The sequence below is a fragment of the Branchiostoma belcheri genome, unplaced genomic scaffold (genome assembly GCF_001625305.1).
Source record: "Branchiostoma belcheri isolate BF01 breed outbred unplaced genomic scaffold, Haploidv18h27 scaffold3, whole genome shotgun sequence".
NCBI classification, from domain to species: domain Eukaryota; kingdom Metazoa; phylum Chordata; class Leptocardii; order Amphioxiformes; family Branchiostomatidae; genus Branchiostoma; species Branchiostoma belcheri.
The window spans coordinates 7727490-7745413 of NW_017803909.1; the positions used below are offsets into that span (position 1 = coordinate 7727490).

Consider the following 17924-nt stretch of genomic DNA (forward strand, 5'->3'; position numbering starts at 1 on the left):
TGGGGTTACGTAAGGTCGCACCAGATTGATTTTAAGGTTTACACCCATCCATCCATCCATGCATTCATTCTTTTAAAATATGCAATTCCTGAAATGTAAAACAGACATTTCTCTCCTGTAAAGTGACTGATAAATTGGAGTGACAACTTGAAGGCAATTCAGGACAGGCTACCAACTTTCCAATTAACGTACCAAATCCTGATTTTTACATCTATCTCAAGCAATACCTGCTTGAGACATGAAAAATTGTAACAGTATGTACACACTAAGGGAAAAGGAACTAAACTAGAAGGTAACATTTGCAAAGCAGATGCATAATGTTTACCTTTGCATATGGTCTGCTCTGTGCATTCTTACTCAAGCACATTCATATATGTGGTCAGACAGGAGTCTAAATCCCTCCTGCTATAAAATTGCAACATGATGTAACCCAACACTAGTTACCATGGTGACAGACATCTGGTTCAGGTCATTGTTGGCTTGGAGAAGAAGAAGAGGAGGAAACAGAGCAAAAACAATATGTTTTCCTTTGATGAACATAAGTATTGTCCACTTATTTTCACCTGGTTACCATGGCGACAGACATCTGGTTCAGGTCATTGACCTTATTGGTTTTGAAAAGAAGAAGAAGAGGAAACAGAGCAAATATGTTCTGATCGGTAAATATAATTATTAAGAATTGTCCACTTACATTCTGTAGACCCTGAGAGGCCGTTCTGCTTGGGTGCCTCAGCGATGGTGGACTCCCGAGGCTGGCGCGTCACACCTGAGGAGTACCTGGACTTCCTGTCTCCGCTGTCGTCGCTGGTCTCTGACTCAGTGGAGTACCTACTCCTGTAGAGAAACAACACAGTTGAAAGATTTGTGTGCTAGAACTGAATGAAAACATCATGTAGTAAAACGTTGAACTTTATTCCAACACACAATTGTACCAGGATCAAATTTTCAGCGACCACCGTCATAATTAATGAACAATCACTTCACAACGGGATCTCGCAAGAGTGGTCGCTGAAAATTTGATCCCTGTACAATTGTGTGTTGGAATAAAGTTCAACATTTTACTATGACTTACTACCAACACAAATGAACTTTCATGAAAACATCATGTTTTCAGATTATCATGAAAGTTCATCTGTGTTGGTAGTAATCATAGTAAAACGTTAAACTTTATTCCAACACACTATTTACAGGGATCAAATTTTCAGCGACCACTGTCGCCTTCATCAGGATAATTAATGACCAATCACTTCAAAACGTGATCTCGCGAGAGTTACGGTTTAGTTGTTGGAATAAAGTTTAACGTTTTACTATCATGTTTTCAGATTTTGGTAGAACATTGATTAACATGTAAAAGGGGTTACTGCAATATTTCCAGAGTTTCTTTTCATCTGTAAGAATAAAAAGTACCAATTTTGTTCAAACTGTATGAAACAAAAAAAGATGTTAGATTTTCATGTAAAAATGTTGGCATGTACAGGAGACTGTTGAAATACTTTTGACAGTCTCCTGTTTCTTTTTACATTTAGTAAAAAAGTTCCAATTTTGCATTGCACAACAGCTGATCTACTGTAACAGTTACTGTACCTTCTAGTTTCCCCGTCTGTTTCTGTACGCCCCCTTGTTTCTGTGCGCCCCTTTCCCCCTGGACTCGGGCTGGAGTCTCCTGCGTTCAACGAGTGTCGTCTGCTCTTCCTCAGGCTTTGGCGGGCTGAAGAGAAGGCAAAATGTCATCTTATACTATCATGAAAGTTCATCTGTGTTGGTAGTTACATGTTTAGAATTAAAACTTTAGATCCAACACAAAAAAGTTCTCTCAACCTAGAGCTTTTGACAAGTCACTCTGGTCTTCCTCAGTAGACTGACCCTGGGTGAGGCTTGTCACATGGCTTCTTTGAACTGTGACGTCAACACTGGGTCAAAGGTACATGTACCTGGTCGACGATGTCGGCCCCCGTCGCAGTTCATGTCACACTTCAAAGAAGTCACGTGACAAGCCTCACTGGGTCAGTCTACTGAGGAAGACCAGAGTGACTGGTCGAAAGCTCTAGTTGAGAGAACTTTTTGTGTTGGATCTAAAGTTTTAACTCCAAACAAAATGTCATCTTGCATGGTGGCATCTCTCCCAACATATTATACATCATGTTTTTGAGGCATTAAACACCACATGGCATCCAAAAGTGTATACAAAACCACTGGACAAGTTTTTCTATTTGCAATACTCTAGGTTTTCTGGATTGAAATACAATGGCAAAGGTTCAAGAGAGTACAGTTACTATCTAAAATGATAAGCTTTAAGTGCTCACCTTCATCACTGATGGTCTGGCTGATAGTTCTTCTTGTTTTCCTGTAGTACAAGAAGTCATACTGTATTTAACATGCCCATTTTCAACATTGTAATACGTCAAGTCAACAAACTTGCATATTTTACTGTATGAAGCTACATTGTATACTACAATAATTACGTCTTTGAAATTCAATAAATATAACTTTCTTCTCACCTTAATGTGTTCTGTGAACTTTCTGGAATATTTTCTTCACCATCTTCAAACTTCAGCGCCGTCTGAAAACAACAAAGAAAAATCTCACTATGAAAATTGTTTCCCTTACAAAATACGGGGATACATTGTACTACCATGGCATGGAATTCTTTTACATTCACCACATTAATCTAATTTTTCATATTCATCATTGATATTAGGTATATTGCTGATTTAGTTGACTAAAATGTAGAAGTACTGTCTGTTTACCTCGTATATCTTCATCTGTTCCACAAGGTCTAGATCACTTCCCTTCTTGGTTAGATGTCTCTGTAAGGAGGATCAAAAAGATAAATATCAGACTGCAGAAAACTGAATAGAAAGCAGTACATGTATACTTAGGAACTATGAAAGCATGACGATCTAGCTCTGCTATACTTGCAATGGGCAAAAATCGTCAACATATACCATACTATTAGGGCACAACTGCAAACTAAGACGTGGACAAATAACATTAAAAAAAAAAATTAATGTCTCTGGGTGGCAAATGTGCTGATGTTGACACATTGGCACACCAAATCCGTAGTGTGTTTTTGGCACACAGTTAGACAGATTAGCCTAAGAGGCTCGGTGGGCGTCACTCCACCGTACCGGTGGGAAAGTTGACTGTGTAAAGTGCCTTTCCCAAGGGCACAACGTCGGGGCATGGTGAGTATCAAACCGGGTACCTATTGGTTCCGAGTCCAACGCTCTAACCATTGTGCAACCGACGCCACAACAAATAACATAACCATAACATATTATGCATATTTCATAGTGGCCCTGCTGTATAAGTTCTGTATAATGCATTGCTGACCTGTATGATTTTCTCCAAGCCCTGCTCTTCTAGTGAATCTGTGACATCATAGAAGGTGTCCTGATCGGGAACTGCATTCAGAGTCTGGAAAATAATACAATTGAATTGAATCAAATTTGACAAAAGCACTATCCTTCACTTGACACTATAATTACATTATGGTTCTAAGTAGAATTTCTACAGTCCTTATTGCATATAATGAACATTTTCTATGAATGATTATCTCACCTTGTTGACCAGTGTCATGGCATACACCAGCAGTTCTGTATCAACTGCATCTCTCTCGTTTAGAACATCCATGATGTTGGACCATGGTTTGTGGCCTGCAAACACACAACAATACTGTCTGTTACCATTCCTTACAAAATAATCATAGTAAAAAACGTTGCATCATTGGCCTCTTTCTGTCTCAATAGACAATGGTCAACTCTGCATACATTGGTTTGTACATTTTGTACATAAAAGAATTTTGCCCATAGCAGAATGATAATTTTCCAACACACAATTTGATAACTTAGACAGGACATCAAAAAGACATCCCTAAATACGAGAATACAACCAGGCTTATTAGGGCTTGGAAACCTGATTTTTCACTTAGTCAATATTCTAGTTGTTTGTCTACAATGAGTTGAAACCATACTATCCCAATGTATATTGACCCTCTTGGAGCAAGGATTCCCAAAATTCTGACGGAAAATGGTTACTGGAATGGCCCTTGGCTGATTTTTGGGGTACCTCCCAGAAAATAAAAGAGTCATCTTGGGGCTTGTTTCTACAAGCCCAAGGTAATTATGAAATACTGATTCAAATGTGCTAATGTGAAGCAGTACATGTATGTGTGAATATGACAAATGTTGCCTTTTTCAGAATATTTCCATTTTTTCTGCTATGAAATCATACTGGATGTCTGCTTAAGTGCTTTCTCAGAATACATTACAGATTTCCCACAGATGCAGTACAAAGTCAAAATGTCTGCCTACCTCTGCTGTTGTCCACAGCATCCACAGCCTGGACCAGTAGTAGTGCATTGTTCTCTGTGTATTCCACAAACACCAGCAGCAGTTTCAGTGTGGTCTTCACCACCAAACGGAACTACATGTAGGAAAGGAGAACAGGTTTTCAGTTTGCATGAAGAGTTCATCAGTTACAAGTTTTATCACAGCAAAGTATAACATTGCACAGGATCATACACAATGCCAAAGCTATACATGTAACTATCAGTCATGTTTACTGTGGTTGCTGAATTGTATGTACAGAGGATTCCACTTATTTGTATTTCTTATAATTGTATAATTGTATAGAATTCTAAAACACCAACATTAACCATTCACTCAATTGTAAAAACAAACATTATTGTATAGCGCATTATCGTATATTCCGGCATATCGTATAGAATTTGGTCCGACTAGATCGTATAATGACCCAGGGCTACACATTAAACATTTCAAAGACAGCATGAATGGACAGTTAAGTGTATAAAGACACTGGACCGCAAAAAAAAATCGAAAATGAGTGTTTAGGGCCACAAAGAATGACATTTTGTTATAAGCATTAGCACATCTACCATCCCTTATCTATTGTGAGACCTTGCGTGTCAGTTGAACACAAAATGCCGACTTCAGCACATTCTGGAGACTCCTGGAACTCGTGTTATTTGGAACAGTCTGAATACAGCACCAGATTAAGGTTCCAAAATGCAGACAACAATTTGCCACTAGATTAGGTTGTGCTCAAAGCAAGAAAGGCTTCTTGTATCTTAAGGATCAAAGGTCTGTCGATAACAATAAGAGGGCAGTATAATGACTATCTAACTACAGTGTTATATAAACATCAACAACTGATAAGTTAAGGGAAGTAAACAATCTCTATCTGGTGAGCCAAAGACTTGATATTATATTGATATTAAAATGATATTATATTGAGTAGACCTAATGAATCACCATTTTTAAACTGCAGTTTTAGCGTCCAGATAGTTCGACACACGCATATTTACATGTACCTTGCGTCCCATGAGTTCATATTATTAACTCGTATTAAGGGATTGACCTAGGTGTTTTAACTGTTTGTCTTGTATGTTTGTCAAAACTTATTAAAGATCATTTTAACTCTCTTGGGAACCCATTGTCACTTAAGGTAGGTGATTAAGCTTGTTCCAGTTATCAGAATCTGATAATAAAGAAATGTACAATATGGGGAAAAGACCGTAAAAATTAGATTTTCAAGAAGGGTTCACTTGTTATTTGTGTTACAATTTTTGTCTCGTCACTGGAGCAAAGAAGGTACAAATTTGAGTTGGTTACAATAAAAATAGACTTTAAGGTTCCAAAAATGCTTTCAAATGTTCAACTATTTCATAGTTTCTTACATCAATCTTCTGTTCATGTACATTGTGTGTATGACAACATACAGCCATTAAAAACAAACACAGTAAACACACTGGTGATAACGACAGCGATGACAGCTAATGTGATATGTCTCAACTCTGATAAGGGATAACTACATGTATAAACCAATCAACACTTTCTGCCAACATCTAAATATAAAGACTTAAACATAAAAAACAAGCCTATCAATATCTGTCCACATACATGCGGTACACAACTTGTCAGTATGTAATTAGGCACAGTAAAACAATATTGATTTGTAGCACAGTGACTGATTTCAGCTTATGGTCCGAGTTTATCTCTCATTGGCATCGACCCTGTCTCTAGGACCCCCCCGGGTTCCGATAGCATCTTGTGTACAATCACGACGCAAGAGGTCATTGAACCCAGAGGGCCTGCATGGGGGGTTAGTGAATTACGCAAAATGTTCGCCGCCGATTACGAATTACGTTCAAGTTTCAGAGCTGATTACGACTTTACGCTTTGCGGCTAATGTACTGATTACGAATTACGTTGATTTTTGGGGAGGCTGCCTACGGATTACAAAGACTAAAAAGGCCTGATTACGCCTTACGAAAAAGCGCATGCAGGCCCCCAACCCAGACTAGCTGGATCAAGCCAACACTTCCAGCTGTCCTCCTTTTCAGGACTAACCCTTCTTAACTGTTTCTTGGACCCACGGCTGATGAATGTCTACGGTGAAGGTCTTAGCTGTTTCCCTCACTTTACTTGGTGGAAAAGATAAATTTGGTCTGGTACAGAGAATAGGTCAAGGTAGCAAAATTGTTCTACACGAAAAGTCAAGGCACTATCTTTTAGGAACAACAGTTAACTGTAACAGTTGTACTATCAGCTAATGATGTGGTTGACACAGAGATAACTGAGCTTTTTTACCTGTATGTCTGTCTTTCAAACTCTAGGTGATCATACATGTTTTTTGTTGTACACAAAAGTCAATAGACTATCTTTTAAGGAACCAACAGTACTAGTAACTGCTGTACTATCAATGATAATGATGACACAGAAATAACTGAGCTTTTTTACATGTGTGTCTTTCAAACTCTAGGTGTCACACACACACACACACATTTTTTGTGTGTGTGTGTGTGTGTGTGTGTGTGTGTGTGTGTGTGTGTGTGTGTGTGTGACACTGTGCATGTTTTTTTTCATGAAAGAATGCTTTCAAAGCCTGAGGTTTCAACACTGTGACTTTCATGGACTTAGTTGAATGATTTTACCAGAAAGCTCACAGGCTTTGCCTTGAAACTATTGGTTAACAATATACACTAGTCTTTCTATCGGAGTACCTACCTTTGATGAGATGAGAGAGTACAGCCACTGGATGGTCTCATTGTGGTTGATGACACCGTTCATGCCATCCACATACAGCATCACCTGCCCCAGGGCTGCAGCAACAAAACACAAACAAAATATCAAAAAACACATTCACTCACCTCCAAACATTGCTTCCATCAAGGTGTCACAAAGTAGGACAAGACACTACCACAGCAAGGACCAGATGCTGAACTTTGGACTTTGTTTTTTTTTTTTAAGCAGTTTCAGTATCTCAGTGAACATACTATGATTGTGTCATTATAAGTTGAACAGAATTTTAAGATGTTCTAAAGAAGATTTCCTTGCTAAAAGCAGACACAATCTATTAGCAGGAAATACAAGTATCTGGATGTTTCTAATGAGAAATCTGTTCATCACACCAGCATGGATTTTGAATACCATCATGATGTAAGATTTTGAAAAGAGATGCCCTTGTCTAGAAAAGGCAAGGAAAATGATGTCACAGTTCTCAGAAACATTATTGGTAATACGAGCACACAGATTCAGTCAAGTAAACTGAATACTTAACATGTGTTCTTATAAGAAAGTGCTATTGTCTTAAAAAAAGAAGAAACAATTTACATTCAAGAATGCTACGACATTACAGAAGAAAGCAAACTTCAAGAGGAGTTCTCACTTGTAAAATCTACTTGTGCCTGCCCTTGGCACATTGTTAAGGTCGTGACTATGTGACATACAGCAGCAGACATTAAGAATTGAGATTTAACATCTGTCGACAGGTCTAAAAGCAGACAGATATCACTGGCTGGCTGCAATTCCAAGATTTCTAGAGACTCAGAAAGAAGTGAGGTCTTGGAAGAGCAAATTTCAATGTGTTTTCACATCTTCAGGCCACACCAATTTAATTTGTTGGTTCTTGGATTCACCTCTTCGTTTTTTTCTGATTTGAAAAAAAAAAGATTCTGGTTCTGAAGCAACTCAAAAATGCTCATATTTTACTCCCAACAGTTGAGGAAAGTCATTTTCTTCCTAGTTGTTACAGTTTTTCCATCTATCAATGCATTGGTTTGATTAAAAGTTCAAATTCATTGTTTAATATCAACCCAGCCATTTGTGTGGACTTCATGGCTCATTTCGTAGTATTTGGGGCTATAATAGGATTCCTAGACCTGTTTTTATTTAATTTTTTTCGCCCTAATGCTTCACAATTTTTCTGAGAAAATCCGAGAACCAACAAATTAAATTGGTGTGGCTTTACAAAGTCTTACCTCTGAGAATGTAGTTCTGGTAGTTTTGGTCAGCCTCCACTCCCACCTTAATAAGACACGTGAGGCCTTCCGAGTTGACAAACTCATGAACAAGGTCTTTGTCATCCTGTAGACGTGAGATGGCAAAAAAGTTTACAGTCAATTCTCATTAATTATGCAAATCAATTCCTGATTTGCCTAATTACATCTATCTGATTTCTGTCTAAGCTACCTGTATAGGTGCAAATCATAAAGCTATCATTTTGCAAGTCTTGCTATCATAGCTCTACATATACTATAAGATTCTTTTTTTATGGCTTCAGCACACCATGACGTTCATGTTCCAACAGAAGGCATTGGAAGATTCCATTGCTGCATGGGGGTACAGACTATTGGAACACTTCACATTTTGGACAGGGATGAGTTAGAAACAATACATTTGTGTGAGAGGGGGATATGGATCCATTTCTGGTATGGGGGATGTGGTGAAGCCATTTGCTGCATTTGCTCCCGAGCAAATGTCAGCCTTTCTAGTTTCTCATTCATTCTTGTCATATCACTCTAATCATTACTGACTGTAGCTCACATGCCAAACTCAAAACATCACTTTTGAAGACTCTTCCAGTACCAAAACATTAAGTCCTTGTAACGTACATCTGCTAATTGCCATCTTAGAATCCCTCCTACACAGCTGCAGGGGCAACCCTAAATACTCTCCCACCGATGTCAACATTTCATTAAACAGGATTAATATTGGACTGAGTAGAGCACTTTGGACTAATGTGCTGTTTACAGCTTAGAGGTACATATCCAATCTTTTGTCAAAACTTCTCCGTTACATAGTGGATCATAATGACCCCCAGCGGGGGTCTTCACGCTGCGTTAAAGATGGAAATAATCTCAAGATTTATTCCAAAGATCTCAATATGTTATAAGACAAAATCTTGAGTTCTTATGAGACAATCTTGAGATTTTTCATGACAATCTCAAGATCTTTCAGAAAATCTTATTAAGATGAAAACGAAAGGTCTCAAGATCTTTCCAAGAAAAAAATTCTTGTTTTCAATCTTGAGGTTTTTCCATACTATATTAGCATCTTGAGATGCTTTAAAAATATCAAGATTGTTTAATTTTACTTTAAAAGATCTCAGGATTTATAAAGCAATCTTGAAAGAAATGTTGAAATTGCTTCCTAAACTTGAGATCTTTTGAACAATCAAGTATTCCTTGAAGATGCAGAAAATCATTTAGACTTACATTTGATAATATTATTATTTTCTTTTGCGGTCTTTAAGTAACACCACAACGTCAATTTCAAACAGGTAATTACAGTCTGAGGTGCATTTCTACCAATTAAGTTTTGCAAATTTGAAGCGGCTTTGCTAACGTCCCTAAAGTAAAGAACCCTTTTGTTTGCATAACTCCAATAGCCACTTCTAGACTGTACAGAAAAACACTCATTAGCAAGAGTATTCCATGTGGACACTTCCATTAAGGCTATTCTAGAAATTGGATTTTGATGATTGTGGATTGATGGGTAATGAATACGGCCATGTTGATTTGATTAAATGGATGACATCTGCACACGCATGAATTTTCGTCCTTTTCCAAAAAAGTTTTCGATCATACTGTAAATCGTACAAAATGACCAATATATGCCATATGTTGCAAAAAAAGTATTGGAAAACGATAGAAATGTCATAGAATGCCAAAATCAATTCAGGAAAAGAAGAAAATGTGAAGAAATGAGAATGAAGAGTCTAATATAGTATTATCATTCAGCATACCATACTCTGTGTTTTTAGTCATTTGTTCAACCTTTATGCCCACGTAGATTTCATAAAGAAGGAAACTTTTTATTTTTGGCCGAACTTTTTTTACTCACACGCTCGCATCAGTTTTGGGGTTCCCAGAGGATGTCATCCATATAATCAAGTCAACATGGCCTAAAGGAGGGGAAAAACACTCTCTTAAGGACTTACCTGAAATATTTGCTTGAGGGAGAACAGGGCACGTCTTAATTCTCTGCCACTGGAATTCAGCAGTTTTTCTGCAAGAAATCAACAAAAAATCTATAAATATGATTTACAAAAAAGGTACCAAAATTAATGATAAACAAATACAACTTGACATTATATACATTGCCAAAACATGTGAGATGCAGCAATCATTAGAATAATACACTTTACAATATCAATTTTAGCTTGTAATTGTAATTAATCAATGCGAGGGTCATATTGCAATGGCACATCCTTAGTATGATATAGCCAATATTAAACTTTAAGTATAATATTACAAAGATAATATTGACATGTTATGCACTTTAAATATCAATATTTCTAAACCAACAATCTGCAGTGGAAGGAATGTCTTAGTCTTAACTTCAAGATGTCTTAGTACAACTGTAACTTGTAAGAAAGTCACAGCAGGATCAGATTAAAGAGCTGCATATTCATCACTACTACAAGCATTAGCTCAAGTCCAACATCTTAATTCTGAAGCTCAGCCAACATCTTCTTAGCAACGCTTACGACCGAACCTATTTATAGAAACCCTTGGGGCCAAAGTCAGTGGTGATTTTGAAGAGGAAGCTTCAATGATAGCAAGCATTGGTGAAGAAGTTGGAAACTATCGTAGTGTGTGTATCAAAGGGAGCTAGTGAGGGCCTGTAGGCTTTGCACAGTGGGCAGCATCACCAAAATAGGCAACACACAACACACGTTTCTCCTCTTACAAAGCCCTGTGTTTAATCACCACACTGGGAAGGCTATAAAGCACTGGTTGATGTGACAAGACTGAAAAGCAGACTTTTAGAGCAATTCTTACATGTAGAAATTAAGGTTTTATTATGATTTTGAAGAAAATCAAACCTCAAACTGACATTATTTTTGGATCACCAAAATTTCATAAAATTGAGCTTCTGTAAAAATAAAGTACTGGCTGATGTGACAAGACTAAAAGGCAGTATTTTAGAGCAATTCTAAGATATAGAAGATGAGGTTTTATTGTGATTTTGAAGAAAATTAAACCTCTTAGATGACTTTATTTTTGGATCACCAAAATTTCATTAAACTGATATTCTGTAAAAATAATTATTGAACAAGATCATGTGTCAAACAAACCAAGACAATCAAATCAAACTTAAATTAAGATAGAGATATTTGCAATTACAGTATGACGATCTTTGCAAAAACTCTTTGTTTACAGAACAAATAAATGCGTTTAGAACAATAAACGTCCCATACATAACTTCCCATTGCTGCAAGCCTTGACTGGAATAAAAAACACACAAACACAGCAAAGCAATAAAAACATGAAAAAAAGATTGTATTACAACATTCAAGTTTAAAGCTCATCTTCAAGTGTCTGTTCTATGTTTGTTATAATATAGCAGCATTTTCTTCAAAACATCCCAGACTATGCCTATCAGTCATATCAGTCAAAAATGTAGGCCAGCTACAAATAAGGCTTGATCAGCAAAAGAAATACAAGATCCCACGTTACCTATGATGGCTTTGGCACTGGTAGTCCTAGCCATACTTCTGTACATAACCCGAGCAACCTTGTAACATAGACTACAATAGCATCTTCTGTTGGGGACATCTAATATGCTGACCGGTAAGCCTAGCTAGGATGGAGAAGCACCAGCCATGGCTGCCAATGGGGAGCCCTGTAACCCTATACAACACATTCCTACCATGTTCTAACTATTGTGGGACCCGGCTGCATGATGGGTAGGGCCATTAGGAGGAAGGGAGGCTGGGAGCTTGGCTCCTGTTACCACCGTGCCATCAGCTATGATAAGAGCCACCGCTTAACACCACAGCTGTTAAGAGTCGTCCTAAAGGGTACGTATGATACAAAAAATAGTGAAAATTCTGAAATTATAGTCTCAGTGTAAGTTTTGTTCTGCACAGCCTCCCTGTTTGAGTATAGATGGAATAGTCCATCAAGAAAGAGGCCTGGCTGCCTTGAAGACCTGTTCCTGTCATTCAAACTGAGAACAAGTTTACTGGATATGCCTTGAACCCTGCACGGCCAGAATGGAGCTGCAAAAATTATCTCCCGTCTGTTTTCATAAAAGTATACCAAGCTGCATACTAATTAAATCAGTATTCTAATTAATTTGATACTTAATGTGTTGTCCCTGGTGCCATGTGGATTACACTGGAGAGATTGGCTCTCCTGAACTGTACAGAAGTGCCCTCTAGCAGTAAAGATGTGAACTGCATCAATTTCTTTTACACTTGATAAAGCTGTGAGTGTGAAATTCAGTCAACCATCTGAAAACCTTCAGCTAGAATTGAACCAAAAGGTACATGTAGTATCAATGTTCTAAACCAACATAAGTGTTGGTGGAAGATTGAATGTTTGTTTGTCTGTTTGTGAGAACTAGTACTGTTGTGACGTAAACATCCGTCCAGAGGGACATAAACCTTCGTCATGAGATAAGAGTGTAGATCTGGCAGGGTGAACTGCATAGCTGCAAGGCTGAAACTCAGGCCCAGTTTGACGCCAATCTCATTCATGACGCAAGGAGTTGGAGACAGAAGGCCTGGCTTGCAGAATGCCAAGGATTTCCGTCTCTCGAGGAAGAGGACAAGTTAAAAACGGCAGCATTACGTTTGTTAGAAAACTTGTGGTCATGCGAGTGCTACATCATTACCATCATCACCAATGGTGATGATATATACCAGATACATAGAACCAGATACAATGATATATACGCAGATTCATTGGCAAAAGTTAATCTGTATCTGTATCAGTATAGCCAGTATAACCGCCATTCCGCGTTACACACCAGCTTCGCAGGCACGCGGCGCAGCGGCAGCTAGCTATATCACACCGAACGACTTGTTACACTCAATTTTTGCACATTTAATCGCAAGAGTTGTTCAAAGCTTTCTAGTGATGATGCCCCAACTGTGCTTGGTGGCAACGAGTTCCAGTCTACGATAGTGCAATAAAATGCAGAACAATGCTTTCCCAGCCTCAAATTTCTGAGATCTGACATGGATCAATTTACTGTAACATTAGGTGTGACAACAGTTAAATTTATCACCCATGTACCCTACATGTATTTTTCTCAACATAATATTGAATTTACATGGCTATTGCTAAATCTTATACGCACGTTGGCCCAGGTATCAAGAACAGTCAAGAAAAAAATTGAATTTCACAGTTTTAGCCAACTGTAACAGTTATACATGAACTTGACACGGCCCCTGTTACTCAAGTCATAAAATAGCACTACAAAAGCCTTCAGCGCTATAAAAGTCTTTATATACAATTTCATCTGTGGCGCTTGTACAGTGTAAGTGAAATGGGATAGGCCTATTATGCATAGTTCCAACGGGAGTGTAGCAACACTAGAAACCTGGTAACAGCTTATCATTGTACAACATCCATAGAATCCTCCAGGCATCAAAACATGAGCACGGGACAGATTACCAAGCTTCCTGTCTGATCCAGATGCGATAAACATGTATAAAAAGCACAAACATTACTATACATAGAAGCAGCCTGGCTAAAATTAGTTGCCAAGGAGTCAATGAGTCGCTTCTTAATCTGAATATCATGATAAGAGTATACATGAATATATACATACATATTATACTGATGATAAACATTGTATAAAAAGCACAAACGTTACTAAACATAGAAGCAGCCTGGCTAGAATAAGTTGCATAGGAGTCAAGGAGTCACTTTTTGATCGGAACATCATGATAAGAGTATACATAAATATATACATACATTTATATATACTGATGAAAAATGATAAGGAATTCTTATATGTCATCTTGATTTGTTTAGATATTACACCCAATTCAATATTCATTGCGGCAACCATGTATTTTGTTCCTTGTTCAATGAAATTTACATACATTTATCACCATGCCTAAGCCCTAATGTTAGACCACATCTTGGCAGACATGACCGTTAGGTCAGTTTGTTCAACCTTGATATAACCCCCATTCTTGGCTAACTTGGCAACATGTATGACGCAAGTTTAGGCCTCAAAATTAAATCTTCTTCCTATTTCCCAGCACTGTGCCAAAAATAAATTTCAACTGTCCCAAAGTGAGGATGAACTGTCCCAACCTGTTTTTTGGAAACTATGTATAACTTCAACTTAAAGTCAACTTTATTTTGCTTATGTTCACTCACAATTGCAGTGTAGACAGGGAATTTGGGGGGACTTTCCAGATCCAAAAGCCGAGACGTGTGCCTGATAAACAAAAGAAGCCAAGGGCTGACGTTCTGATGTTGATTATTTTTCTATTGTCCCAAAAATGTCCCGAGGTGTCTTTTTAGTTGTCCCAACCTAAATTTTAGTGGTCAGTGCATGGCCATAAATTAATTTCAAGCCCTGCAATGTACATGTATGACGCAAGTTTATGGTGACTCATTCCGACTGTAACAGTTGGTCCTGTTGGTTAACTGTCGCACACATGAATGTGGAGACTGTAGAATGTTGTTTGCTGAGCCGCCACCAGGTGATAGTGTTTGTACAGGGCTGCATGTGGCAGCATACCGGAGACAGTAATCCTAACACACGTCACACACCCGGAATGTACCTGGCCTGGAATCAGCTATACCAACCTGTCTGCCATGGTCACTTACAGTTCCATAAAAGGCTCAATTTCACGCATGGGGTGTTAAACTTGAAGACCTACCAAACTCAATTAGTAGTGAATTATACCAATATTCAATTCGGGGTCGTGTGGCACAGTCGGTAGTGCATTCGGCTCACACCCAAGAGGTCACACGTTCAAATCCTGCCCATGTCACCAATCTTGTGCCCTTGGGAAAGGCACTTTACACCACTTTCCTCACTTCACTCAGGTGGAAATGAGTACCTAGCTTCGGTTAGGGACGTCCCTCAGATAGGGCGTTAAATGGAGGTCCCGTGTTTGGGAGAGCCACACCCCACGCATGTTAAAGAACCCACCGCACGTATCGAAAAGAGTAGGGGACCTTCCCGGTGTGAGTGGTTCAAACCTTACAGTCCGGTCTTACACAGCTTGTACATGTAGGTACATATACAAAACTGGTCTGTTATGCCTAAAGGCAGTTTACCGGTTAATTATGCGAATGGTATGGTCCGAATCATGTAACGTAAATGTCAATTTGGATTTTGGGCTACCCTGCTTGTGTATATATCAAAGCTAGCCCCTAGGGAACCTTAGGTTACATATCAGGAAATAACACAGTAAGTCTTCAAACAAGTCCTAGGTTCAATCCACAAATGCATGTAATGAGTTAATTCACCAGCACGGCTCTGTTCCTTAGCAACAGTGGGATCGCTGACAATAAACCAGGATTCAACAAAATTCCTGTTAGGCCATACCAATTTAATTTTCTGTTTATCTGATTTTTTTCAGAAAAAATATGAAGCGACAGGGCAAAAAAAAAAAACAGGCCAAGGCACCCCATGATAGCCAGAAATGTTACAATATGATCCATGAAGTTAACATACCAGGCTGGTTTATAACTACAACAATAGATTTTGAACTTTTAATGAAACAAATTTGCATTGTTACATTGAAAAACTTCAACAACTAGGAAGGACTTTCTTCAACCGTTGGGGCCAAAATATGTCTTTCTTTGAGCATTTTGCAGTTGCTTTGGAAGGAGAAAAAAAATTTTTTTTTTTTTGCAAATCAGAAAAAATGGACAGGGCGAATCCGAGAAACAACAAATTAAATTGGTGTGGCCTAAACCAGGATTTGACAAAATTCCTGTTAATGCCAAACAACATTTTATCACACTGTTTGACTTTATTCTTGGCGGGGAAGTTAACCCCCAGACAGAACTCGAAACAGGTGCTTTGAAATCGAACCCTGGACACTGAGCTCCAAACTTCTTAAGTTTCGCTCGTAAAATCCTGTATTATTGAATCCTGTCCAGATCGTTGCCCCCAGGTGTAAAGGTTAGGCTTTAATCTGTTGGAACAAATCTGGAGCAAAACTTCAACGTGCTTAAACTTAATTGTCTTTATAATGCAACCTTTTACCTGAACTTATCCAATCACAGTCTTAACATTCCATCCTTGAGGGTCTGCATGGGGGGGTCCTGGCAACGGTTAACGGTAAATTCAGCAGGGCCGATAACGCTTAACGGTAAATTCAGGATGGTAGGCAACGCTTAACGGTAAATTGACAGGCTTTTTTTTCGAGCTGCACTGGATTTGGTATCTCGCTTTGTGAGAAAAGGTGATCACTGACAAAATTACGTATATAAGGTATGAGTTCCCTGTGTTTCCCACCTGCCCTGGTCCCCGAGTGCGTCCACAAATAAAGGGGAGTCCGAGTCGACGTCGGCCAGGGCTCTACCCAGCTTGACTTTTTTCCGTTCGCCCAGTTTTACCGATGGATTTGAGAGGGGCGCTCGCAATCTGAGGGGGTCCGGGGGATGCTCCCCCGAGAAATTTAGGATTTTTAAGCCTTCAAAAACGCAATTTCCCGCATTTTGATAGGCAAATCATGGTGTTGAGGGTGTTTGTCGGTCCTTCTGATGTTTTCATATTTTTACTCAAGATTTTTGTTAATTTTGTCTGTCAAGGTTGACGGATTCGTTAAAAAAATCTGTAACTCTCCGCAAACTTCCGGTAATTGACGGAAAGCTGGTGCTGGGTAGAGCCGAAGGGACCGAGCGCAGAAGCGCGAGTCGAGCGCCAAAGCAAAGGCGCGAGCAATGTAGGGGGGTCCGGGGGCATTCTCCCCCGGGAAATTTTGTATTTTTAAACCTTCAATGACGCATTTTCCTGCACTTTGAAAGGTAAAATTAGGCGTAACGAAGAATTATTCATTAACGCTTAACGCTGAATTTAGGTTGACAAATAACGTTTTACGTAGAATTAAAACGACCAATAACGCTTCACGAGGAATATACCGATAACGCTTAACGTTGAATTAGAGCGGGCCGGCAACGATTAACGGTGAATTAAAATAGCCCATAACGGTTAACGAAAAAGGGCATGCAGACCCTCATCCTTTTGTCAAGTAATCTGTTTCACAAATATTACATAACACTGGTGGTTACTCGAAATAGGTAAATACCTTAAGTTTGAAAATGCAATCAACAACACAGTTTAAAAATCTGTTTCCACTTAAGTTTAAATTCCCTAAGTTTTTCACAAGTATAAGTGGCTATTTGGTGACTGAAAAACTCAATATTCATGGCTATACAAATAGTCCTTATTCTTTAGTTTATCACATTTATGTTATACACAATCTAAGGCAGAGAAGAGATTTTTTTAGAAAATTCTTGCTTCATTTCAGCATAGAGAAAACAAAGACATTACATGACTGTATACGATTTATACACTAAATACTCAATTTCTTTGGCAATGAATACAGATTCTATTTATTGTTGTGGGACGTTGCACCTTACTGGGGACAAAACCACCTCAGTTACAAAGTCTTTCTTTGCGGTTGGCTGGGCGTATAGTATGAATACCCAAGCAGGGAGGCAAGAAAGGGTAAGCAAATCACCTGTGAACAAAGGCAATACAAGACAAACAAAACAGCAAACAAATCAGTTAGACTAACACTGCAGGGGTCAAAACAACAGAAGGACAGCCTCCCAGCGAAGTATCAGTACTCTCCAAGCAGAGGTTTGGGTTTTGGGTTATTTTGGGTGCATTTTTAGACTTTTTTAT

General features: G+C 38.6%; 1 protein-coding gene across 18 annotated transcripts in view; it reads right to left on the bottom strand.

The window, feature by feature from the left end:
• Positions 1 to 17924, bottom strand: part of LOC109473773 (FH1/FH2 domain-containing protein 3-like) — a 69024-nt gene that overhangs the window by 21191 nt on the left and 29909 nt on the right. For 17 of the 18 annotated variants that reach the window (XM_019773818.1, XM_019773816.1, XM_019773812.1 and 14 more), the window contains exons 4-14: positions 10243 to 10310; positions 8282 to 8387; positions 7029 to 7123; positions 4314 to 4425; positions 3562 to 3656; positions 3334 to 3417; positions 2748 to 2807; positions 2499 to 2560; positions 2304 to 2344; positions 1585 to 1708; positions 692 to 834 (exon numbers count right to left, since the gene is read on the bottom strand). In XM_019773818.1, the coding sequence (XP_019629377.1) occupies positions 692 to 834; positions 1585 to 1708; positions 2304 to 2344; positions 2499 to 2560; positions 2748 to 2807; positions 3334 to 3417; positions 3562 to 3656; positions 4314 to 4425; positions 7029 to 7123; positions 8282 to 8387; positions 10243 to 10310 (990 nt within the window). Of the gene's footprint in view, positions 1 to 691; positions 835 to 1584; positions 1709 to 2303; positions 2345 to 2498; positions 2561 to 2747; positions 2808 to 3333; positions 3418 to 3561; positions 3657 to 4313; positions 4426 to 7028; positions 7124 to 8281; positions 8388 to 10242; positions 10311 to 11764; positions 11927 to 17924 lie in introns of those variants that run through there. The other variant, XM_019773815.1, reaches the window with a different exon arrangement.